The sequence below is a fragment of the Antedon mediterranea genome, chromosome 6 (genome assembly GCF_964355755.1).
Source record: "Antedon mediterranea chromosome 6, ecAntMedi1.1, whole genome shotgun sequence".
In the NCBI taxonomy this organism is placed as follows: domain Eukaryota; kingdom Metazoa; phylum Echinodermata; class Crinoidea; order Comatulida; family Antedonidae; genus Antedon; species Antedon mediterranea.
The window spans coordinates 3,685,337-3,711,287 of NC_092675.1; the positions used below are offsets into that span (position 1 = coordinate 3,685,337).

General features: G+C 32.6%; 2 protein-coding genes across 4 annotated transcripts; both read right to left on the reverse strand.

The window, feature by feature from the left end:
• Positions 1-2,021: 2,021 nt before the first annotated feature.
• LOC140051298 (alpha-N-acetylneuraminide alpha-2,8-sialyltransferase-like) lies at positions 2,022-17,051 on the reverse strand. Of its 3 annotated transcripts, XM_072096464.1 has the most exons (9): positions 16,954-16,983; positions 15,906-15,953; positions 14,246-14,359; positions 13,663-13,890; positions 11,929-12,085; positions 6,315-6,424; positions 5,068-5,157; positions 4,353-4,603; positions 2,022-3,900 (listed from the first exon to the last, which is right to left on the reverse strand). In XM_072096464.1, the coding sequence occupies exons 3-9, from the start codon at positions 14,335-14,337 to the stop codon at positions 3,680-3,682; spliced, it is 1,149 nt and encodes a 382-aa protein (XP_071952565.1). In that variant the 5' UTR covers positions 14,338-14,359; positions 15,906-15,953; positions 16,954-16,983; the 3' UTR covers positions 2,022-3,679. The 3 variants fall into 3 exon arrangements, with proteins under 3 accessions (XP_071952565.1, XP_071952564.1, XP_071952567.1); XM_072096463.1 differs by lacking the exon at positions 15,906-15,953 and having other exon boundaries at positions 16,954-17,051; XM_072096466.1 differs by lacking the exons at positions 13,663-13,890; positions 16,954-16,983 and having other exon boundaries at positions 15,906-16,001.
• Positions 17,052-20,302: 3,251 nt separating this feature from the next.
• Positions 20,303-25,863, reverse strand: LOC140050921 (ribosome biogenesis protein NSA2 homolog). Its single transcript, XM_072095923.1, has 9 exons — positions 25,773-25,863; positions 25,270-25,337; positions 24,940-25,005; positions 24,642-24,695; positions 24,050-24,285; positions 23,361-23,455; positions 22,453-22,593; positions 21,818-21,869; positions 20,303-20,501 (listed from the first exon to the last, which is right to left on the reverse strand). The coding sequence occupies exons 1-9, from the start codon at positions 25,773-25,775 to the stop codon at positions 20,434-20,436; spliced, it is 783 nt and encodes a 260-aa protein (XP_071952024.1). The 5' UTR covers positions 25,776-25,863; the 3' UTR covers positions 20,303-20,433.
• Positions 25,864-25,951: the final 88 nt, after the last annotated feature.

Genomic DNA, 25,951 nt, shown 5'->3' on the forward strand with positions numbered 1-25,951 from the left:
ATGAATATTTATGATTTTTTTGTTCAATTCAATGACGTCATTCTACGAATTTTAAGCGATAGAGGGCCGGCAATTAAGCGGCGGCGATCATGTGTTTCAATGGGCCGTGAGTGAGTAGCCTGAGGCAAATAAGAGCAGCCAAAGCCTAGCGGTCTATTTGATACTAGCAAAGAATATATATCACAAGAATGAGTAATCCGCGATTTTCCCTGTAACAGTAATATTGTCCATGTGGTAGGGCGCCGCCATAAGTGTGGATGTATCTGGGATGTATACAACTTTTTGTGACGGTTTCAATAATCAAAGGCTAGACCATCGGTAGTATTTTCATGATAAAAAATGTTATCAACTACATGCCAACATCATGTTAAATACTATTTGGATATTTAATTGTTCGTTTTATGCAATTTATTTAGTAAAATCTGCCGTATAAACAGTTTGCTTTATCAACCGGGCGCTACGATAGCGTGTTGCTGTTTACGCGTTTTCACGAACGATAGTTTAATAATATTCCTATATTTATCTTGTTTCTGGTAAAACAAATAAATGTTAATGATATTTAACATTTTGTCCTATTGATAACATGTATTTTATACTAATTTATATCATAAAAACAATACTTAATTTACCGGGCGTAGAGTAGTACACGGCAATGGTAAAGAATAGGCCGTGCTGAGTAACGATTCGTTGATTTTGGTGTTGCTGTGTTAGGCTTTTTTTGTGAACTAACTTAGCATGTTAGTAAATAATTGTCTGTAAAAGTGAATGTACACTAGTTTGTTAATAAATATGTATTATAAAATAGTTTACAATTGCAAAATATATTATCATAATTCTATTTAATGTGACATGTATAATATCTATTAAATCAAGTTTTATTTAGTATGTATACATCCGCCCTTATGAGGGCGGGCATCACTCTCTGGAGCTCTCTGTTACAAATTTCTCATGCAAAAATCGCGGAATACTCATTCTTGTGATATATATTCTTTGATACTAGCATATCGCACACATCGTTAATTGGCTTAAGATAGGATAGTAACTTCGAACTCTCTCCTCTTATTTTACAACTCCCTGTACAAACCACGAGCTAACTTCTCACTCAAGGCAGTCACAACAAAAGATCGTATAGCACCACGTAGTGCGGCCATACACACCACCAACTACCATAAACGTTTATTCATAACATATACCAATACAATATCTTGCATGAATCGGAAATTTCGCTACCAATGTAGCAACATGTAACAGTGTGGCGTGTTTACCACGAATAACTAACAATACCATCTTCCCCCAACTACACCTGCAAAAACTCATTTGCATAACAACGAACGGCATACCAAACTACGATGAGACATAGTATTAATTCTTTTTTTGTTACATTAAAATTGAGGGCGCTAAACATAAAATTTACGAGATCGAAAAACAGGTGGCGTAAGCATAAAGAAAAATGTGCTTTCCCTGCCTCAGCACTAAGGCCCTGCCACAGCCTTGGGGTCGTTCCCACCACATCATCACCATATGCATTGCTAGTGCCTTCTTACGATGTGTGGTAGAAAGGGCGACGTAAAATTCTGTGAACCCCAAACACAGTGGTCGCATACCTTACTCTATTCCACCGACCAGCGTGGGAATCGAACCCACGACGCTCAGTCGACTGAGCTAACCGGTCATCTTGTGTTTAGATTTGTTAATATTAGCTTCGTTCCTTCAAGATGACGTCATGAATATGTATATTTATGACGTAACGTAGAATTACGTAATATGAAAAACGTGAGTCGGCTTTGTGGGGTAAACGGGTATGCTCCGCTTTGAGTATGGCCTACACTCATCTATAGACTGGGTTCGAACCTCCACAGATATATATATATATTTTTTTGAATTATGACGAAATCGACAACGCCGAAAATTTGAAATACAACATCGATTTTTTTTTTCATTTTTTATTTTATTCATATTTTCTCTAGAAAAGTGTGAACTATATACGACAAAAAGACGCACATATCACGTGGTTGTGTCGAAACATGTGAAGTGGACTCGTGTCGGTATTGCTGTCAGGAGAATAAATGCAACAGCGCCACCAATATGTAGTTGACGCCCGAGTTGACGTCTCAACTTCTAATTGTTGTATTTTACTTGTTTTTCTTGATATGATATATACGTTAAGACTAAATCACACACAGCAATAAGACACACACAAATATTTTCTTGGAGAAATCTTATGTAGGAGAATTTTGCAGTAGGCGGAGGTATGCACTCTCGGAGCGGCTGTTAACACAAACAAAAAAGACTAAAAGAAATTCATCGCATAATTGATTTTAGTATTCAGTAGATTCAATAAATTTGTACAGAAACCTGATGGAATGTTAAACATGTTAAATAAATGTTCCCTTCATAATTATCAATTTTATAAACAACAAGACTTAATATTCAATCATTTTTAAACCATACCGTAGCAGTTTCCTGTTTGAGATGGAAGCAAAAATGTGCGGGGACCGGGGGTGTAACAACAGTACTTGCATTAATTTGGGAAGAGAACTTAATTGAATTGACTCTGAACCAAAAGTTGAGGGCAATATGATGGTAGGTAAAGAAGGAGTAGGTCGTATACCATTATCTATAACATTGCACAAACCTAAGTCATTTTGTTTAAACTACTTAAAAATATATATATATAATATTATGCTTATTAAGCCAATTATGCTTTAAAAAAACTAACATTGTGCAAGAACTGAAAAAAAAACAGACATTGTGTGTAAGAAGTATCATCAGAAATTGTGAGAAATACTTATAAATAAACGTAATTTGATTGTAAATCGAGTAAAATCAAATAAAATCTAGGTTCGATATCAAAATATAATAGTTAAAAATTAAATTAATAAAACGTACTATAAAAGAAACCAAATAAAACGTTTGAAAATTATTTCCAAAATGTTTTTGACTTTTGATAATTTTTTAAGAGAGAAAATACAAATAAAAAGGGTTATATAAATAAAAATATTTTAAAGGTACATAGACAAATTATAGATGACTAATAAAAATTATATTACATTATTAATTAAATGAAAGTGGGACGACTTACAAAAGAGATTAAAAATGTTTGATTATAAAGGATATTTTGAAATTCTAAAACTCCATGGTCTGAATAATTTCATTCAATCAATTAAATAAGTAATAAATTATCATTTTTTAAATGACAAAGATAATGTTTTTAATCAATAATTTCTTCAGAATACCTTCTACTATTATAGGTATAGCAACATCTTTTTCTTTAAATGTAATGAAATGTAATGTTGTTCGATTTATAAAGCGCTTATGCCTATATACAATCAAAAGATTATCCCAAAGCGCTGAGAGAGAAAAAAAGAAAGAAATTACAAAGAAAAAAGATGGGTTTTTAAGAGTATTTTGAAAACTATCATAGAGGATGCATTTTTAATAGGATCAGGAAGATTGTTCCACGGTTTAGGAGCTCTAACTGCATAGCAGTCATAATTTAATAATATTCCAATTTGTCTTTTTAGTATAGTTTTTTCCAGATCCAGATAACATTGCATGAGCCTAGTTGAAGAATCTGATTCCCCCAATCAGCGCTAAACTACCATGTTACGCCACCAATATTTTTCATCGATTAAAGCCCTATACCCTTTTTTCAAACGTTCTTGGCTCCACAAACCTTTCATACACATGTATCGAAATTCATTTTTAGGACTCCTTTACGATGCAGATCAGAAAGTATTTGAAATTCTTCTCCAAAATGATGTGTTTTTTTTGTCATTTTCATTATTTCAAAATAATGATATGGTAGGCTGCGATTATGATAATCATTATAGAATGGCCAAAATCCATACAAATTGACGTTATCACACATTGATAATGCTGCATTAACCACGAAAAAACCTATAAAAATAAACATAAAAAATTATTATAATCGTACGAAATAGGCCTAAGTATTAAATTTGCAACCGGCAAACGGAGGTTAACATGTGGCTACTTCAACATAATTAGGATGTGTGGGAAATATAATTCCGTTATCGACCATAACAATACGTATTCATTTAATCATTCATATAACCATATCCCTGAAACAAAAACTCAAAAGAAAAAAACCAAAAATAAATTAAGCGCTCAAAAACTGGGGAAAATACTACGACAGAGGACGTGCTAATGTCACCATATTGAAGATAACAAGTTTTTAAAAGTTTGTGTGTCAATATATCAAACTCTGAGAGGCATATATCTGTTGAATAGCTCTTTGCAAGAAAGAAAAAAGTCTAGATAAACATACAAAGAAGGTAAACATACAAATCCTAAGACCTATTTTGCCAAATAAATTACAAGAAAACACTAACCTGAACTTAAAACCGACGTTATATTCCAGAACCTAGCTACTGCAAGATAGTTATCTGGTCGCATAAAGAGAGAACGGTCGGCTAACGTGGCATTTTTGGAGAGGAGATTTGCAGCACCGAAACATAGCTTTGTACTACCACCTTCATGAAAGCCAGGAAACAAAAAGTAAGCCCGGTCGTATTGCATTAAATAGTCCATAAATTTATATCCGTTTTCCGTCGTACCATTTTCATCTGAAATCTGCCTAAATCTTTAAACCAAAATGAATTTATGTAAGGTTAAAATGTTATTGGTATATTTAATGAGTTTCATTTTCACCCAATTTCCAGTTCTGTATCTCTATATCTTCATATTTAGGCCTATTTCCGAAGTATACTTTAATTGGGTAATACAGCATCTCATTTATATGATATATATATATATATATATATAATATTATATAAGGTATAGGGTTGTTACTCCTAAATACATGTGAAACACTTGTAATGTTGTATTACCAAATATTCCTATGATACTTCGTGTTCCCGCCCGTAAATTAAGAAACAACAATATCCTTTGTGTTCCCTTTAGTAGAGTCAATGTTCTTAAAAACGGTTACATTAGTAGATTAAGTTTATCTTATTTTAGTTTATTTCAGGCCCATCCCCATATCGACATTTTTAATTCCAATCTTTATCTTTTTCGTCGTCATTAAAGTGTTGCTGAGTTACATACCGTTTTCTAATGAGTGACCCATTCACTGTGGTAAGATTGGTCTTTCTCCCAGCGTCATTCGTAAATGGTTTGATTGGTGGTGCATTAAATCTAATAATTTAAACAATATTTAGTAAATTGTCATTCTTCCAATCTATAAAGAAAGAAAGAAAGAAAGAAGCAAACAAACAAACAAACAAACAACAAATAAAGAAAGAAAGAAAGAAAGAAAGAAGCAAACAAACAAACAACAAATAAAGAAAGAAACAAACAAACAAACAAACAAACAACAAATAAAGAAAGAAACAAACAAACAAACAAACAAACAACAAATAAAGAAAGAAAGAAAGAAAGAAAGAAGCAAACAAACAAACAACAAATAAAGAAAGAAACAAACAAACAAACAAACAAACAACAAATAAAGAAAGAAACAAACAAACAAACAAACAAACAAACAACAAATAAAAAAAGAAAGAAAGAAAGAAAGAAAGAAGCAAACAAACAAACAACAAATAAAGAAAGAAACAAACAAACAAACAAACAACAAATAAAGAAAGAAACAAACAAACAAACAAACAAACAAACAACAAATAAAAAAAGAAAGAAAGAAAGAAAGAAAGAAGCAAACAAACAAACAACAAATAAAGAAAGAAACAAACAAACAAACAAACAAACAAACAACAAATAAAGAAAGAAACAAACAAAGAAACAAACAACAAATAAAAAAAGAAAGAAACAAACAAACAAACAAACAAACAACAAATAAAGAAAGAAAGAAAGAAACAAACAAACAAACAAACAACAAATAAAGAAAGAAAGAAACAAACAAACAAACAAACAAACAAACAACAAATAAAGAAAGAAACAAACAAACAAACAAACAAACAAACAACAAATAAAAAAGAAAGAAAGAAAGAAACAAACAAACAAACAAACAACAAATAAAGAAAGAAACAAACAAACAAACAAACAAACAAACAAACAACAAATAAAGAAACAAACAAACAAACAAACAAACAAACAACAAATAAAAAAAGAAAGAAAGAAAGAAACAAGAAAAAAAGAAAAAAAGAAAGAAACAAACAAACAATTAAACAACAAAAGAAAAAAAGAAAGTGATTTATTTCAGTATATAATTCCATGATCTTATTAAGTGTGTAATAAAAAATAAAGTTGAGTCTGTTGTAAGAGTAGATGACTGCTTCTCTTTTAACGCCATCCTTCGTCTATATTATACCTATCTAGAATGCCCAATTCAAAGCCTTTACCTAAAGACAAATTCAGCCTGATCGATGGCTTTTCCACAGCTTGAGTTTAATATGATACCACTATTACCGACAACAGAACAACTTGAGTAGCGCTTTTTAAACGGCAATTTCTATTTTAAAATGAAATATTATTTGTATTAAAACTATTACACTCAATTACATTATTTGTATCTTTGGTTATTGTAAGCAAACGTTTAGACCATAAAATTATAAAGAAGAGAGTGTGGTTGAATACAGTAGTATGTTATATCGGGGAAGAGTTAAATTACAAGCTGTTTTTCAATTTCCACAAGCTAATTCAATTGAACTCTTTCCTGGTTATACAGTATATTAATATCTCATTGTGTGAATATTATTATTATTATGTAATATACAGTGTGTATATGGTGTGTGTGGAAAATCAATAAGGACAAAACAATATACATTCAAGATACCGCAGATGTAGATTTGTTCACATTTTTTGTCTTATTGTGTGAATTAGGCCTTTCACTTTTATATTCTATTTATCTATTTAAAATACATTGTTCTCCTGTTGAATATCCAATAGTGTCACATAATATATGACAACATATGACTATATATATATATATAAATATGACAAAAACTTGGAACAAAAAAAATGTGTTAAATTTACCTCCTAGACTAATCCAGATTTGAGAAAAATGAAATGCTGTAGGCATTTCGTGTTAAAAGCGAATAAACATGTGTTTTAGGGTAATTTTGGGGTGCTGAATTCAAATTTGCTGTTTACCCGGCTCAATTTTTAGATCTTCACCCTTAAAATGTGAAAAACAAAATGGCCGCCATTTCAGACTTATTTTGGCTTATAACTTGACTTTTAAGTGACGTAGCAAGTTTAAAATGGTGTCAGCCGCGTAACAAGGGGGTCTTGTCAGGGGGGGCAAAGAGGGGAAAATCCTTCCAGACACCAAGTACTTGAGCCACAGCCCCCCCATGGTGGGGGCTGTGGCGAAGCGAATTTTGGTAAATGACACCCCTAGATCTTCGGAAATGGTACTCTCGCACATAAAATTCATGATAAATGGCGCCTAACTAGTAGTAGTTGGCCTGGAAATAACACTCCCATTTATTGCACAGCAATCAGCAAAATGATCGTACATTTTCCACCGTTAAAAACTCAGGTGACATAACATTTGAACATGTGAAAACCCAATCTAACATTGGATCCGCACCTGGCAAAGGTAGTAATTTTTCCGGTTTGAAGACTGAAACAGGGCCGTAACCAGGTTTGACGGCGGGGTGGATCGTTAAATTGTTTAGTGGAACCATACCCTCGAATTTTTTTTTCTCTATAGTCAGGCCCGTATGCAGCATTTATAATGGGGGGGTGCGAGCAACAATGGCTGGGGGCCAGGGGGCCGCCAAGGGCCCCCGGTCAGGGTCCAGGGGCCGAAGGCCCTGGAAAAATTTGCGTTATTTGACGTTCTAAAGACTGATGTAAGACTCTCTGTTGTGGCTTGGGCTAGTTGAACGATGGACACCAGAACTTAACGCTTTCATGAGATGAGGCCAACTCAGCAGGGGTGGCGCCAGGATCTTCCCGACGCGGGGGCTACATTCCCCGACGAGGGGGCTATGCGAGCGAAGCGAGCATCACTAGGCTGAGGGCCAGGGGCCGCCAAGGGCCCCCGGTGGGGGTCCAGGGGGCGAAACCCCCGGAAGCAACGCGTTCTAGCGTCATTTGAGGTCTTTTTAATCAGATTTAGGGTAGCCATTTTTTCCATTTTTTATAATGCATAAATAAAATACTGCGTGCAAAAAAACGGTGCGCGATGACGGTTTCAATCCATATTTTTCAATTTAAAAAATAAAAGTTCAAAGAAAATTTTGAAAAATAGAGTTGGAGGTCCCGGAAATTGGACTTATTATACTTCAAAACATGAAAAAAAATATATAAGTCCCTATCATGGGTTGTGACTGAGCTAAGAAATGTTTGAAAAATAGAGATGTTAGGTCCCGGAAAATGTACTTCTTGTTCTTCGAAATACGACCAGCTTTATTGTTGGGGCTGAGCTAAGAAAATGTTTAAAACTAGAGCTGCAGGTCTTCAAAAAATTGCATTTTATACTTTGGAAACATCAGGCCTAGAGGCTTAAAAAACGCAAGCGTAGACCTTTTTCAGTCGGGGAAAAAAGTTTATTCCTCCCAGGTGTATGCATGCGTACCATCTGGACTTCCGAGTGGTGAGAAATTCATGACATACAGGATATTGAAAATGTAATAACTATAGCTATAATGTTGGCTAAGCGAAAATGGCATGTTTTTTTGTTTAGTAATGGATGAAAAATTTATTTTAGGTGCCCCACGGTACAGAAGGTTACTTGTAAATTAAAAAATTGGTGAACAAACGAACAATTAACATAATTCGTTTTTGCTGTAGTGTAGCGTACGTCGACGCAGTACACGACGTAACCGTCGGTAAACTTCGCCTGGAAAATAACACATTACACATTTTGGTCCCTGGATGAAACTTGATATCACGCGTCTCGACCCAACGTTGAACGATTCGTACAAAGAGATACCGCCAGACAAGTGCGTACCTAGCTATTGTTTAGTAGTAAGTTAGATCGCTGGCAATAATGAATGCATATAAAGTGCATAATGTCACTCTGACGTACTCTCACGGTCAATGAAACGTCGCGGTTTTCTAGGCGCTGAAGCTAGCTACGAAGTGAACGCGAACGCTTTTTACTGTATATTATATTCCCCGACAAAAAGTACACGTGTTCCCTGACGTTAAGTTGTCTGTATTTCTCCAGCAAACACTTTACCGCGTACCGCGTACATGAAGCGCTAAGCTATTGCTTGTCGTCACATGATCGACTGCGCATGTTTTACATCGAGTTTGTAGTCAGTTCAGATTCCGTAATTTAATTACCGGTATTTTTTCATTTTATATTAGCATATTTTTTTTTGTATACCATTGATAATGTAAATTTTGTATATATATAATGATATTGTCTTTAGTTAAACAAGACAAGAAAAAATACCAACCGAGGAAATAGTGGACCTTTTGGGACTTGGGGGGGTGCGTCTGCACCCAACGCACCCCCCCTGGATACGGGCCTGTATAGGCCTATGTATGGCCGCAAATCGCATTTCCGGCTAAACTCTTTTGTTTATGAACTATATAATTTGGTGAAATTTCCAGCCCACGAATTTCAATTGCCGACCTTATTGCCGACCTTAAATTGTCAGAGGAAGGCATTCTCTTGCCGACCGAAACTAGGCTAGATCCCTCCTCCCTTTAAGCCTCCTAACAACAACATGGTACATTAAGGGATCGTATCATTGAGACTTTAACAGGCATATTCACCATCATGTGGTGTTTAGGTAACAAACCATGGAATTAAGGTGATCCCTGAATTCACTCAACCATTGCATCTTGCACTTGCGTGAGCTGCATCCTTTCTCTCTATACTATCAAGCAGCTGGCTTGTCACACGCACGCAGAGACCTGTGTAGGGGAATACCCTTTTATGTCAAGCAAACAACTATGCTCTGTGCCACGATGTTCAGCAGTTATCAAATAGAATTTATCTTGTAAATTTAGTGTTAGGTTTTTATATTTTAGTTAAAAATAATATACTTTATATTCTTATGTCGATTTATATTAATTAAATTTATTAAGGCTTGACTAGACCTGTAGTAAACAATCGTAGTGTTGTGTTAGTATGCCTGTGAAAGATTGAGTATTGGAGTGACAGCCAGCCACGAAAGTACGTTCATTTTGCTGATCGCTAGCGCGTTACATACGATTAGTAGGAGTACCTCCATGGTAGGAGTGTATTTTTTTAAGGTGGCCTCACACGCACAGCGTCACAATTGTGTATGAGATGCCCGCGATGGCGGCTTAGATAAAAGACGCCAAAAACCACAGTCAACTGACCGCATGTTAATGTACTGATAAGCAGTGCGTCTTCCCACCACGAGTTGTCAGTCAGGATTTTGTGTATTTCATATCATCTTACTTGAATATCATACTGTACTGTGACTCATTTGAAGCCATATCATATATCGTATATTTTATTCTTATCTTATATTTTCTTTCTTCTATCCCTTCTTTGTATTTTATTTTATTTTTTTTACTTGTTACCCAGCCCGATCGAACGCTTCTCAACCCGGTAAAATCCGCCAGGGGGGTATTCCGCCCCCCTGCCCCCCCCCCCCCCCCCCCCCGCCTGTTACGCCACTGAATGGTGTCTATACCTATGTTTGTGATACTGAGGATTCCAAATATATTGTTATTAAAGTTGTAAATATTCTATTTCAGCCTCCATGTTGGAATTCAAGATGGTCACCATTTAAAACGTATTTTGGCTTATAACTTAACATATAAGTAACATAGTAGGTTAGAAATGATGTCTATACAGTACCTATGTTTGTGATACTGAGGATTCCAAATATATTGTTATTAAAGTTGTAAATATTCTATTTCAGTCGCCATGTTGGAATTCAAGATTCAATACAACAACAACGTATTTATATCAAAACATTTCTCGGAATAGAAATAGATTGTAAAATTGGTAAAAAAACAAACATGTTAAATGTATACAAACAACAATTGATAAAGACATCAGTATAATAATAATATATAAATTGAGAAAACTGCTAAAAAGTAGTGTATAATTTATTTTATTTATGCATTGATATTACCATATTGTGATTGTTGTGAAATTTGGGGTAACACTTATAAAAGTACAGTACAAAATGTTTACAAAAAAAAGGTACTGTAATTTATAAAATTATCAATAGTGTAAGATGATAGCATTAGCCCATAGTAGTAAATGATACTGGATACCAGAGGAAGTAGAGGTTTCGTTTTGAGGTTTTTTCATCTACAGTATTATATATAATGCCTTCAATTCAGAATAAGGAAATAGAATTAAGCTTCACGGCCAAAATGATAATAGAGGACTAAAACAAAGTGGAATGCGTCAATTTCTCATGCATTTATTGGTGAAAAACACGTTTAATCTCAATATATTTGTTAATTTGTCAATAATTTCGTAATGGAATCCCAGTGTTGTAACGGTGTAAACGTAAAATCGATCAGCAGTGATATTTAATATCTCTTTCTTATTTTCATGGCATTGAAAATTATAATAGATTGGGTAAGCAAATACTAATCAGCAGTGATATTTAATATCTCTTTCTTTATGGCATTGAAATATTATAATAGATTGAGATATTTTTCTTTGGTTTCTTTATTTAATTCCACACCAAGATCATTGATCCATCAAGGCGTTTAATGAAACAAATTGTGAAGATATTGACTAATTCCAAATGCTGCCATTTACATTCCTTAAGTAACGGATAGATATATTATTCAAACATAATATATTGACGGATAAAAACATGTACATTACAACTCCACTCCCAAAGACTTGTAATAAGACTTTGTTTATGTAGCGCATCTTGTATATGATTATGTTTGTCTTGTGAACAGGATTGCCACCTTTAAGAAGGATAGTGAATGAATTCGCTTATGGCTATCATTGGCAACTTGCCTAAATATATAGGCCTAATAACAATTTTTTTAAATAAAAAATTAAAATATTAATGTGTATTATTAAAATAAATATAATCATACCTTTATCAACTGACTATGTAGTTTACCGGTCAGTGTGTGTAATCTTTGTTTTAAAAACACGTATGGTATTTTTTGTTTTGGTTTCAAATTTTCTTGACTTGCAAACATGGCATCTGTAATATTCGGATCGTTGTAATTTGTTCCATACATTCGTTTTCTGTATCATCAAAAAGAAAAAGAAAAGAGTAAATTTATCTAAATTCCTGAAAGTATAATTTGGCAACAATAAACCAATTGTAAATCAGGAATTAAGAACATTGCCTAATCACCATATTAAACTACCAAATAAATACTCAGAAATAAATATATACAGGGGCAAATGAGCTAAGCCTTAAGTCCTAGGATCAAGGTAAGTTTTTTTTTCTTTCTGTTAATTGTATTGCATATTTTAAAGGTCTTTAAAAAAAATATTTGAAGCCTATTTGTAGCCGAAATACTAAGCGTACACTCTCTCTGGGCTAAACCATTAAAAGACTTTAATTAACTTTAGGTTTTCTTTTCATTTTATTATATTGTTTTGTTTTAATGTATACTACATTACCGTATGTATTTATATATTATGTTTCCATATTATGTATACTAGACAGCTTTAATCAATTAACTAACTATTTTATTGATGTAGGCCTAATGTATATTAGTATGTATAATTTCATTTTATTTTTATTCTGATATAGGCCTATTATTATTTTTTTATTTTTTTTATTTGTAAAATAGATGAATCATTAATTTATATGTGCCACCAATATAAAGGTGATTTCTTTGAAACAATAGCATTTCATTGTTGTGCTTGAGATCGTTAATTTCAAGATTAAACAATAATATAATACTATTTATTTTACACGCCGTCATTTTGATATATTCTGTACAAATAAGGTTATTTCTGTGCGCGCAAGTTCACTCAGAATTCGTTCCATTTTTCCAAGCAGGGGCGGTTGCAGGACTATTTTAAGAGGGTTTCCCAAAGAAGAAACTAAGTATTTGAGCCACAGGACCCCCATCGTGGCTAATAGTAATTAATCGTCAGGTAGGTGTGGGCCTAATATAGATTTTAGGCTATATTGAAACAATTGGTAGATAAAAAAAATTCACATAGTACATCATCTTATAGTTCAAACAATACCCCTTTTCTACACTGGTAAATAAAATAAATGCACAGCAGTATTTAAGGCAGTTAATTACTTCTTTTTCCAATTTTATCAACAAACATTCAACAATGATAAAACAAAATACAAAATAATATATTTATTTCCTTTCCTTAGGCATATTGCCAAGGCTACTAATAGATTTGTTCATAATTATTGCATTTTGCCGGGGGTTTCCATAATTTAAGGCCAAATCATAATTGTGCGTATAGTTTTGTATTTCCGACAGGTGTAGTATTCTATTTATCTTCACTTCCGTACGTCCGTAAATATTAGGCCGAATTTCCGTAGTAATTTATGGACGTTCGGAACTTTGAAATAACCGTGTTAGGCCCTATACCGATACCAGAGCAAAGTTTGCTTGAAACTTAATTATGTGGGGGTATATATTACATAGGCTTATTTGCCTCTTGTGAATCACAGTCAGTTATTCTTTGAAGCCCAGAATAGTCCTTATTTGAGCAATACGTTCACATAATAATGTTGCGTTTACGAAGTCATATGGAAATACGTTCCAATGATTAATTATTCTCTAGCTAAAAAGGTGTTTCCAACCCTTTCCTTATTACAGGATTATATAATTTCAACCTACCTAAGTTCGACGAGATTTGAATGATTTTTTGTCCATGGTTGTAACAGTAATTCTATAAGGTCTTGTTTATTAGTAAAATTATGGCCCAGGTCTTCAATAAAAACATATTTTTCCTTTTTTTTCGGCAAAGAATATGTGTACACTGCGTTGACCGCTGTTGTCGTATACGTCTTATGTATGTCACATGTGCATTGCTTCTCGACTGGTGTATTTCGGGTAATGGCATTTCTGTATTTAGTAATAAGAAAGATTCGACATTGATCTAATTTTCTTATCAATATTAATTTACGTAATTACACTGAAGATACAGAGTCAACCACCCATCATAACCAAACAACCTTTACCAACTTATGCCTAAAATACCTTCCAACTCAATACTTTTACTTTTGTCCACGTGCTGTTCCTGGCCCACACCGAACAACATGTCAAATTCCACCAATTATCCAGAAACTGGACACGGTGCTTGGCAAAATATATTGTTTTCCGTAAAACTTCGTATTTCAAACAAATTCATTGAAATATGTTATCTTATTTCTTATAATTCATTGTGATATATATTTATTATATGCCCTATACAGCTTACTGGTTCATTGCCACTTTGTAGACGATAATAATTACTCCAATTAATATAAACCCATTCCTTATATCTCTTGATTTCTTTAAACAGCGTGCCATCGTTATTGATACTGGAATTTAACTAAATAGAGAAAGAAGAACGAAACAAGATTAATAATGATAAAAAAATATCAATTATTTTATTTTATCAGAAATTAAGAAATGGAAATTAAAAATGGAAATATACCGTAACTCAATATATCGACTTTTAAGATTAAGACAACATTTTCTAAAGATCTATGTCTATCAAAGGACAGATTTTATATTTATTTCTTTTTTCTATTTAAAATCTTCAAAAGAGTGATACAGTGATAACAAAAATATCTACAAATCATCCATGTATGAACTAATCGTTACAAAAACGACTTTACCTTTTCACAAATTCAATACAAAAATATGACTTAATACACAAATGGCAATGATCGAAGTACACAGGTTTTTATTCATTCGAAAGCCATCAGATTACCCCGTGTTTGGGACCAACTTCCCAGATCATCGACATATTCTGCAGTCCTAGAAAGCCCTTAATATTTGTAAGATTTGCAATGTGTAATAGTATGATATTATCTTATAATATTGGACTCAAAATGCTTAAGATTATAAGGTTAGTTAAATTGTAATACCCCGTTATGATTGATTATGAATAAAAGTTAAATGACCCACCAACAAATCTCTCTTTTTCTTTAGATTGGTAAACATACTTAATGTATGGTGATGATGAAACCTAATTTATTATAATATTTTTGACATTCTCCGATAAACAGTATAGGCCTGCAGATGACGCAGCCAATTCTTGGTACTGTATCTGTGAGGAGATACATCACTGGAAATTGACGACGCTAAGCAGATATATAGCTTACGTGTTCATCTTCATTTTGATAGCCTACCGTATTTGAAATATGACGATAATCGATAACTAAACATTTTCATCGTAGAACTGAAGGCCCACCACTTAATTTGATAATAACATTTTCACAAGTCCAATCAAAGAGTCATGATTAGTATAATAGCATTATTATCGACGATACAACGATGTTATTGTTCTTATTGATCATGACATCATTTGATTTCATCAAATTTCACTTGTTATTATGCAACAAAAAGGTATGTTTGTCCAGGGAAATTCCACTCTTCCATGGTTTATCTATAATGCATTGTTGATCATTATCGTTCTAGTATAATTAGGCTTCTTTAATAGTATGATTACCATACGGTACGGATCAACAATTATTTCTTAGACAATAGTCATCTCCGAACATGTAGATTTTGTTTAGAAAATGAACTATTCATGTGTAGTAATCAAATAGTAATCATAGCTTATATTGAAATTATTATTGTGACACTTCCCTGATATACCAGTTTGTTTTGTTCTGTGTTATAGCATAGAGATATTATAATATCTCTATGGTTATAGGTCTGGAATTGTAAAAATTGTCATGCTAAAACTTTCAGAATGCAACGACCAACAATTCCACGACAAATTAAAAACAAAACTTAGAAGAAAAACATTATAATCGCCATTTTCTACCAAATTTACCATGTTACTCACACATGACCCTTTTAGAATGGTTTAGTCGGGCCTTTGTGGTAGGACAATTTACTCAGTATCACAGTCTTTCCTGATTTACCTGATTTGAGCAACTTCGAACAATCTTCCAAAGAATTGGTGCCAAGATCTGTACGTGAAATGTGCAAAAGGTTACATTTGAACCATGGAGGTATGTATTTATATCTCCATGGTTGAACTGATTTTAATTTAAACATGGTGTTCATGACGAATACTTTCTGTAATCATCTAGTGTGAGCGTTTTTTGTAATATTATAACAATAGCATGCCTAACAAAGTTAAGCTAGTTTCAATTCCGTTTTTATAAAGTGGTTAAATACACTGAAAGGCTAATTCTTTGGACATTGACTTTTTTCTGATAATAGTGCCTTGCGTCCACGCCAGATTACTCAACCAATAATACAATTGTTATCAAGTCTTCACAATAATGACCTTAAATTAAAGCTAGCAAAATTGAATATAAATGTTCGCATACATGTAGATATTTTATATTATAAATGTTCGCATTGTAGAATACTGTAGTAGGTGTCAAGTCAGGCAAATAAATCATTTAAAATTTTCCATTTTTTTTCGAATGTTTCCACCAAAGTTGCATTTTTTTTAATGAATAACTTTCTATATTAGATTTTGATTTAATATAAATTAATCATAGGTCTTTCATCATTGGTTACTTTAACTCTACGTCGATTCATTGCTTAAAGTAAAATATGATTTAAAGCACTATAAAACGGATCAAAACCAAATAAAATATGCTGTCTCTGAAATTGGAAGTATAACCTTACACTTGTTGATAATACAATCAAAATTTCGAAACTGGCTAATTACATATTTACAAAAATGTGATCCACCGATCAACTGTTTACAATTGGGAAGTTTATTTTTCTCTTTCCCAATTAACTTCAGGAATTTTTTGTGATGGTTCGGTGTAATATTTTTGTTTTGTATATTGTGTAATTTGGAAATAGGCCTCCAAATTGATATAGCGGTCTTACCCTTTCCTCCCATTACAATTTCACAAATCCCGGTTTGACTTTTAAGGCTTGACAACATCTATTCATGGAATATATTGTATTTAGGCCTAATACTGAAATATACATAATGCTACTTACCGTACTGTTAAATATCCGTTTACACTTCTCGCAGACTTAGAGGTGATCAGGGTGAAAACGGAAATGCTTTCGGTAGATCAATACGCATGCGTCACAAATGTATTGTGTATGTGAAAGGAACCGTGGCCAAGTTATCATCATAAAATTAATGTTTTCCTTTAATGATTCAGTCTGTCATGGCCTACATGATGCCGTCGCTAAGATTGACAAAACACTTGTTATTTGGAAGTGGCTGTTACCACAGGGCAGGGCAGAAAATTAGATATATTATTTATTTAATTTTTGTATCTTCATTTGATTCTCTATGCTACAGTTAACCCAAACTGAGATACCATAGTCCATATGGTTGTATTATGCTTAGATCATGGACCTATAAATTAGAATAGGTCCATGGTTAGATAAACTTTTATAAAATGGTGACTTAACAAAAGCTTAATAATAATAATTTATTTGGAGATTACACTTTTACAACAGTGGCACTCGATCAAATGGAAGGTGCATCCAAGAGAAATATACAAAAAAAAAAAAAAAAAACATGATATAGAAAATAACAATTACAATAAAAAGTCGACGTAGGTCAACATGTCAAAACAATTCAACTACAGTAACTACAATACCATTGAACTGACACCTAAAAATACAAAATTACAAGAAATAAACATATAGAATAGGTAGGAACTGTACAATATAAAATGAATTGGGCAACAACAATGTAGACCTAACACTATAATGAGATAGATATCAATCATTTAGTGAGATAGATATCAATCATTTAGTTTGATTGATATGAACATTACTCGCCTAGAACAATACATCTGTGTGCCCAAGCTCTTTTAACATAGTGCTTACAGTAACAATCAAAGATATTTGATATGGAATCGACGTCATACATATAATGATAGTAGTTATCAGTTCCACCTAATACAAGATTTAATTTGGTGTTCAGGTCACCAGAGATAAAATTTTCCCATACATCTAAATGATTGATATCGATTAACATATATTCTAATTTGGTATATTCTTCAATCCTTATGCCATTGAGTTGGTTACATGTGAATAGAAAATGTTGAATGTCTTCTAAACCATTCTTACACATTTTACAGATACCATCATATTCAGGAAGCCACTTACAACTCCTGTGACCTAAAGGAAAGGTGTTAGAACGTAGTTTGAATTTGAGGCTAGAGATCCTAGAAAGTCTGTACAATCCAATAAATATTTTTCAAGGCACGGATTAGACTTAATAAGAGAGTATGTCTGAAGTGACGATTTTCTTAGCATTTCACTTTTCCAAAATGCAATGTTTGTGTCATGCATTAACTCTTTAAATCTCTTAACCCAATGACTATCAGAGTCATTGCCAAGGTAGGAAGTTTCGAAAATTGAGTCAATGTCCATATTAATAGACGCACACGTCTTAGCAAAACTGGGAATCAGTTTATAGCGTGGTTCTACATTTGTAGTTGAACTTAGACACGTATTAAGCATAAAGTTAGGCCAACGGTGTTTATCCATGTTCATTACATAATTAATAAATTTGGCTCTAGATATATCTTGAATAACTTTAATTGGAACCCACCCTAATCCCCATACAAGGCCTCTTTAGGTGTATTTCTACTAGCTTTTAAGATGTACCGCGCCATTTGTAATTGAAGTGACTCAATTTTATCCATATCTTTCCTGCTTTGGCTAACCCACACTGAACAAGCATAATTTATTGTAGGAAGAGCAATTGTTTTCCATAGAATGTCACCATAGAAAATTCTACTAAAATTATCAAATCGGTCTATAATTGACTTAATATAAGCAATGACTCTATTGCCTTTATTGATGATTTGGTCGATGTGAAAATGATCTGAAATATTTCTTGATATGTAAGTACCAAGATATTTATAGGTTTCAACCTCAGAAATATATTGATCGCCCAATTTCCACATCTTATTGTTTATGCGCTGTCCAACAATAAGGACCTTCGACTTTTCATGATTAAAATTTAATTTCCATGACTTTGCAAATTTAGATGCTAGATTGAGCATCTCACTCAGATCATTTTCATTGTTTGCCATAAGTACAACGTCGTCTGCCCAAAAAAGGCTACCCATGCATACATTATAAATACGAACACCTAGATCATGTTTTTTGAGTAATTTGGTAAACTCGTGCATAAGAATACAAAACAAAGTCGGTGATAAAACACATCCCTGTTTAACTCCTCCATCAATATTAAAGAATTTAGTGTCTATTTTACCAAATCTTACTTTACCTTGCACATCGTGATATAAACTATCGATTAATTTCCATAGCCTACCTCTAATCCCAATATTCCATGCTGCCATTAGCATTCCTTCCCTCCAAACCGTATCGAATGCTTTTTTTAAATCTAAGAAAGCCATGAAGGTTTTTTTCCCTTCAAGCAGACGACAGGAAGCTATGCTTTTGAGGGTAAATATGTGATCCTCACATCGTCGCGAAGGTCTAAACCCTCCCTGTACTTCTGACAACACATTTTTATCTTCCAGAAAGTCAGAAATATTGTTTGAAATGATTCGGTTAAATATTTTCGAGATACATGGAGTAAGGGAAATCCCCCTGTAGTTATTAAGATCCCTGCGGTCCCCCTTTTTATGAACGGGCACAATAATACTTTTATTCCAGTCATTTGGAACTTTTTCTAAAGCAATTATTCTATTAAATAAAGAAAGGATTGACATATTCAAACATTGACCACCATTTTTTAAAATTTCATTAGTGATCGTGTCAATTCCAGGTGATTTATTGTTCTTTGACCTCATTAAAATCTCGAGTTATTGTATACTCTTTAATGAGCGGAAATAATGTCGCTCAGAATGTTTACCAAGTAATTTGCTCATTGTACTTATTATTCAGACATTAACAATGGTCATACATTTTTGGGTGGAGGTGGTTTTAACACTTTTGTTAGTTTACAGAAATCAATGTGCAAAGCAAACTCCACTACTACAGTATCAACAACCAACAAACATACCTCATCTTTTATCATCTATTGACTCTTTCCTTCTTGATTTTTATCTTTAATTCTTTTTTTTTGTATATTTTATTCAAATTTTTTTGTTTATCATATCTGTTCTTTTTTTTTTCTGTTTACTCACAGCTTTATACTTTATTTGTTTATAAAATTATATATTTATTTTAGTTAAGATCATGGGACTGCTGACTCTTGTAGTTACAGTAATCGTATTACTTTAGCAGTCCCTGACCAATTCATCTTTGTACATTGTATATTATGTTTTGTTGGTCAAATAAATAAATGAAATAAATGAAATTATTCATCATAATACATAATAAATAAAACAATACAAATACTAATTCATACATTATTTTTGTCAGTTTTAATTTTTGTTGTATCATCTCTAAAATGTAGTAAGCATACTTATTCAATTATTTGTACATTATATCCAACTTAAATATTACAAAAGTGTTGAGTTTTAATGATATTTGTGTTTATACTAGTAGAACAGCATTGATACAGCCATCATTTTCAGGATTGTTAGTAACTTGAGCATATTTACCTACAAAATACAAAGAAAATCTGTGATTACTATCTATAGTTTCAGTTTCAGTTTATTTACCATTTCAAATACTGTAAAGATAAACAATAAATGCTGGTATGAATTTCATATTGATATTCAAAACAGTTTAAACAAATCATGACTAATTTAAGAATAGGAATTTTCGATCTTGAAAACGAAAAGCGAAGATGGACAGGAATTGAAAGGGAAAAATGAATCTGTAATGTTTTAAAATGTAACAAGGTTGAAAATGAATATCACTTTGTTTAGTACGTCCATATTACAACGAAATTAGACACTCCTTTTTAAAACCTTATTATTTTAATCAACCAACAAATAAATAGTTTATTTTACTAATGAAAAACAAAAATAAAAAAGTAATCAATAACCTGGTAAGACTAATTATTTTGCTGTTACTACAGTACTACTGTACTTAAATTTTATAATATGTATTATTTTCTATTATATAACACCTAAATAAATTCCTGTTATTTGATTGGACAATTGTGGGTCACATGGCATGCAATAGTATGCACTATTAAACAATCGTTGGAATATGACCTTTCATCATTCATCTCATGCCATTATTTGTACCATTACACTCATTCATTATTTGTATATTATTGTACTAGGGCCAGTGGCATACATTCTGAATAAATGAATGAATAACTATAAGAGCAAAGCTTGTTTACCGGTCACACATAGTGCAGTACTGAACAACATTAAGACAGGCAATTTCTTTAACATCGGTTGGTAGAAAAAACAAACAATTAATTGGTGATGATGTTCTTTAGATGATTCCTAAATCCATCTTTTTAGGTTAATTGAATTTTTTAGGCACGTTCAGGACCAACAATACAAAAATAGTTATTAAAGCTGTTAGTGATTCATTAGGGTCGTTGCATTTCGTATCATTAATTTTCATATTATCCTGTATGTGGTAATTTTTTATTCGGCCTTGAATTCCATTAAGAATATTACAAGTTTTCTTTAGGCTGTTTTGATTTTTATTTAGTTCTTCTGTGTAAAATATTTCTTTGCGTTTCTGAGTATTGAGGTGAGTATATTACAATAACGAGTACATTTATTTTATTTGCAGTGGTTGGCGATCATATCTATTTTTTATAAAGTTTATTTTTACGATTTATAGATTTTAAAATTTTCTATACAGTATTGAGATTTGAAACGCACCTGGTTGTATCCTTGCAATTTGATTGGTTAATTATGCATTTAGTGCCAACAACAAAATGAGCTTTGAACTATTACCTACTAACACACAGGTCAATTAACAAACTTTTAAAATAAAAATTACTTACCCCATACTACCTTTCCACCTTGGGTTACTAGACCTAATTCACTCACATTAACCTGTAAAAAAGAATATTATTAATTTAGTGTTCAAATGCACTTGCAATCCACAATAAAGCTTGGTTCCCACTAGAACGTAACGCAAGGACGTAAACACAACGCAAGCGTTTTAACCAATGACAAGCGAAGTTATAGACAGTTAGCAATCACAAGCGAATAAGCCATCGCTTGTGATTGGTCAATTCACTTGCGTTGCGTTACGTCCTTGCATTGCGTCGCTAGTGGGAACCACGCTTTAATAAATAGATACTGTATAATATAAAAATGAAATAGTTAACTATGGTCATTATTGGGCTCGAATCTAACCACTAGCCATCAGTGCAAAAGCTTGGTGGTCTAGATGTATAAACGCCAGGCTAGTTATCTGGAGGTCGTGGGTTCGAGTCCCACCCGAGAACTACTTGCAAATTTTTTCGCAAGTATTCTCAAATATTATTAGTATGAAGTACAAATTATGTCAGAGTAGGGCAAAACATCTGACTAATTACCCAACTCCCTGACGCAAAGCTACTCCACAGTAGTTTAATACAATTACAACCCTATGGTCATTATCTCAATCAAATATTTATCAATTATAAAATACCTCAACAACTGTTCCTTTGGTAATTACACCGAGTGATGTGTACATTGGTGAAGTTGGGTTTTTCTTGACACCAATAATAGGAAGATGAAATGTTGCTTTAAGCTCTGGGTGGGTCACATGTGCTTTCTTGAAACGTAGTGCCTTAACGATAGAAACAATGATAAACAGTTTAATGGTGCAAAACAGACTTTTAAAATACCAAAAAAGTAATGTTTAATAATAATATCGAGGCTTTGTAGTCTCATACAGTAGAACTACCCCCAACAAAGTGTCCCCTTAATAGAAGTGTCTTTTGTGAGGGCATGTGCCGCAGTATGTTGGACTACTGATCGTGAGATTGAGGTTTGAATCCAACTCTCGCCGCATTGCTTGTATCCTTAGTTAAGATACTTACGTTTGCCTCTCTCCACCTTGGTGTATAAATGGGTACCGGTTAGACCAAGACACAACTTTGCGCTGATTACTAGCTGCATTATGGGAGTATGTTTCCCTATGTATTTGATCCAAAAAAATGACTGGGGTAATAATGTTCAGCGCTTTATAAATCCAGGATGTTATTATTATTATTATTTTAAAAGGGGATGGGTGTAAAACATATATTGCCCTTTGTTTGTTTACAGGAAAATGTCACCTTAATAGTGGTATCCTAAAAGAGGAGTTCTACTGTATTTCATCTCATTATAAGGTTTAAATAGTGGTATTGTTTATACCATGAGAAAAATACTGGTATTGAGAAAACTACATGACCACAAACTATTCTACAGTGCTACAACCAAACCTAATTCACAAGTAGTATACTGCTCCTAAATAAACATCTGAAGAAAGTTCTCGTGAAATGATCACTCAAACTGTCAGTCAGGTCAATTATTAATTTTGGTTTGTCAAAATAGAATTTTATAATATCTTACCATTGGTCTGATAAATCTTTCAAATTTTGGAGGTTTCCTTGTAAATCCTTCTCCAACATACGTAACCTTTGTGACCATTCTTTTCCATGCTTTTTCTGGAGATCAGATTTATAGAAGTGTTCAAAAAGGTTTTTTAATGTAAACAAATATTACATGCAAGTTGAAAAAGAATTATAACTGTGTACTTTCCCTAAAATATGGCTTTACCTTGTACAATTTATATATTTTCTTTATACTTATATTAATAACTTTTTTGCTATACATATTACAAGGGTGGGTGGGTTATGTCTTTATTTATGTAAATTGTGAATATATATGTATATTTATAAATATTTATGTTTCTTCAATATTATTATGTGTATGTTATTGTTAGTGTTTTTATTGTAAAGGTAGTACAAGGTTTTTTTCAGGCTCTGCCTTAGTTGTACGTCCTCCATCTTAATTTGTATTTTATGTTTATGATGGAGATAAAGATTGATTGAACTGAGGATGTCTGAACATCAGCCTTAGCATTTCAAAGTTGAAAAAACTCAGAAATAAGCCCTTTGGCACCTCACAAATACAGTCAATTTACACGTCTGAAAACGCCAGCAATAAGGCCTCTTTACACCTCTGTAAACCCCAGAAATAAGGCCTCTTTACACCTCGGTAAACCCCAGAAATACACCTCCGTAAACAATTGTACTTACTACTTCTTTTCCCAGTTCTGATAACTTTAAAAACTTCATTTTCTCCAACTCCTCTGACTTTTGGAATTGGTACATCCCATTTACCAGCTTTTTCTTTCCTTTTTTGTTTGATCATATTCGATAAAACCTTGGCCCTTGTTTGTCCTTCTCGGTCCAATAAATAAGCTGGAACAGCGCCCTCTGGTACCTCATCATTTGTTTTCTTCTTTGTTTTGCGTTCTTCGTGCATTTTAATTCTGAAAATATAATGTTATGTCAGAAAATGTAAATTTAATAATCAAAAGCACTTTTTAAACAAGTAAGTATCAACAATATTGTTTATTAATTACAGTATAAAAATGACAAAGTCTAAAGCAATGCTAGTGTATAAATAAATCCATAAATCTAAATTATCCATTGTTAATTCAAGCTAAGTAAAAACTCAAATTTATTACCAAGGCCCCTGGAACTATATTCGGTCATATACAGTAATATTATTGTAATAAAATTTTGTATACAGTAGTTTTGGGGTTTTTTAAGAATACATTATTTCAATATGAAAAAAACTATTTTTATGGAATATGTAAATATTTCACTCTCATCCTCAACTTACGTTTTCTTCATTTGTATTTTTTCTGAGTGTCTCTTCTTATTGTACATCTTTGCTCTACAAAAAAACAAAAAATGGATTGATAAGAATTGAAATTATTAAGGAGGGGAAAATACTTATACTGTATAAAATAAATACAAAGTATGGGCAGCCAAAATGAGCAAAATATAAATGTTGCATAAACATACATATTCAATTTATACAGACATTATTGTTGTCAGAAAGACTTTAACATGAAAAATGATACCAACTGCACATCAAGTCATTATATTAGCAAAGTATCATTAAAAACCAGACTTACTTTATACCAGTTAGCATTTTGGCTTTGTGCGCTCTCTCATGCGGTTCACGGGCTTCTTTTTTCCTCCTTTTTAATAAAAAAATTCACAAAATATGCAATTGTTAGTTAAACAATAATAATATTATTAACATCTTTAAACACTTTATGAGAACACAGACATCATCATGTAGCTGCATAAAAATGCTAAAATTCACCAGAAGATTTATTTTGATGCAAATTATTAAAGTTTTATCTAAATCGTCAATGTTATTTATAATTTATTTATTGTTAAACTCTTTCTTAACTCTTGACCGTAATACTTAATAGAATAAATTTGGTAAATTTACTTACTTTTTTTCATGGTAGTCCAGGCGATAACCATGCCTCTTCCGGTGAAGTTCTATGTGTTCGTTTTGCGGCTATTAAATTTAAAAAAAATTTAATTTTTAGACGGAAAGTCAACTGTGTTTATAGAAAATAATAAATTAGATGCAGTCATATCAATATTATTAATAAAAACATAGATTTTGTAGGAATTAATATTTACCAGAATTATGTAATATGTTAATCTAGTACCAGTAGTTAAAAAGCAAAAAATCATTGAAAAAATAAGTAAAATGATACTATTTCAACATTTTCTAAGCTAGGCCTATGGTCCTCCTCCTAGCTAGACGCTGCCCCATCGTGATGTGGTGGTATACAATAAGTACGGTACGGTACGACGGGATAGCCTACTAGGCCTAGCCTACTACATATTTTATTGTACAACATTGTTGGATATCAAAAGGGCATCCGATATTTAAGACTTAAAACATAAAGTAAATTAATTCCTAAATTATTTGAATTATTCATACCATTTTGAAATGATTCACAAATTACAAAACTTGACAAAATAATTAGTGTTTACTCAACGCGATGCAATTTTCGCAACGCATGAGATTTTAAAGGCCGACCACTGGTTTGCGATAAAACTGAAACCAGATCCTGAAACCATACGATATATCGTGCCATACCGTATTTTTCCCATATTTTT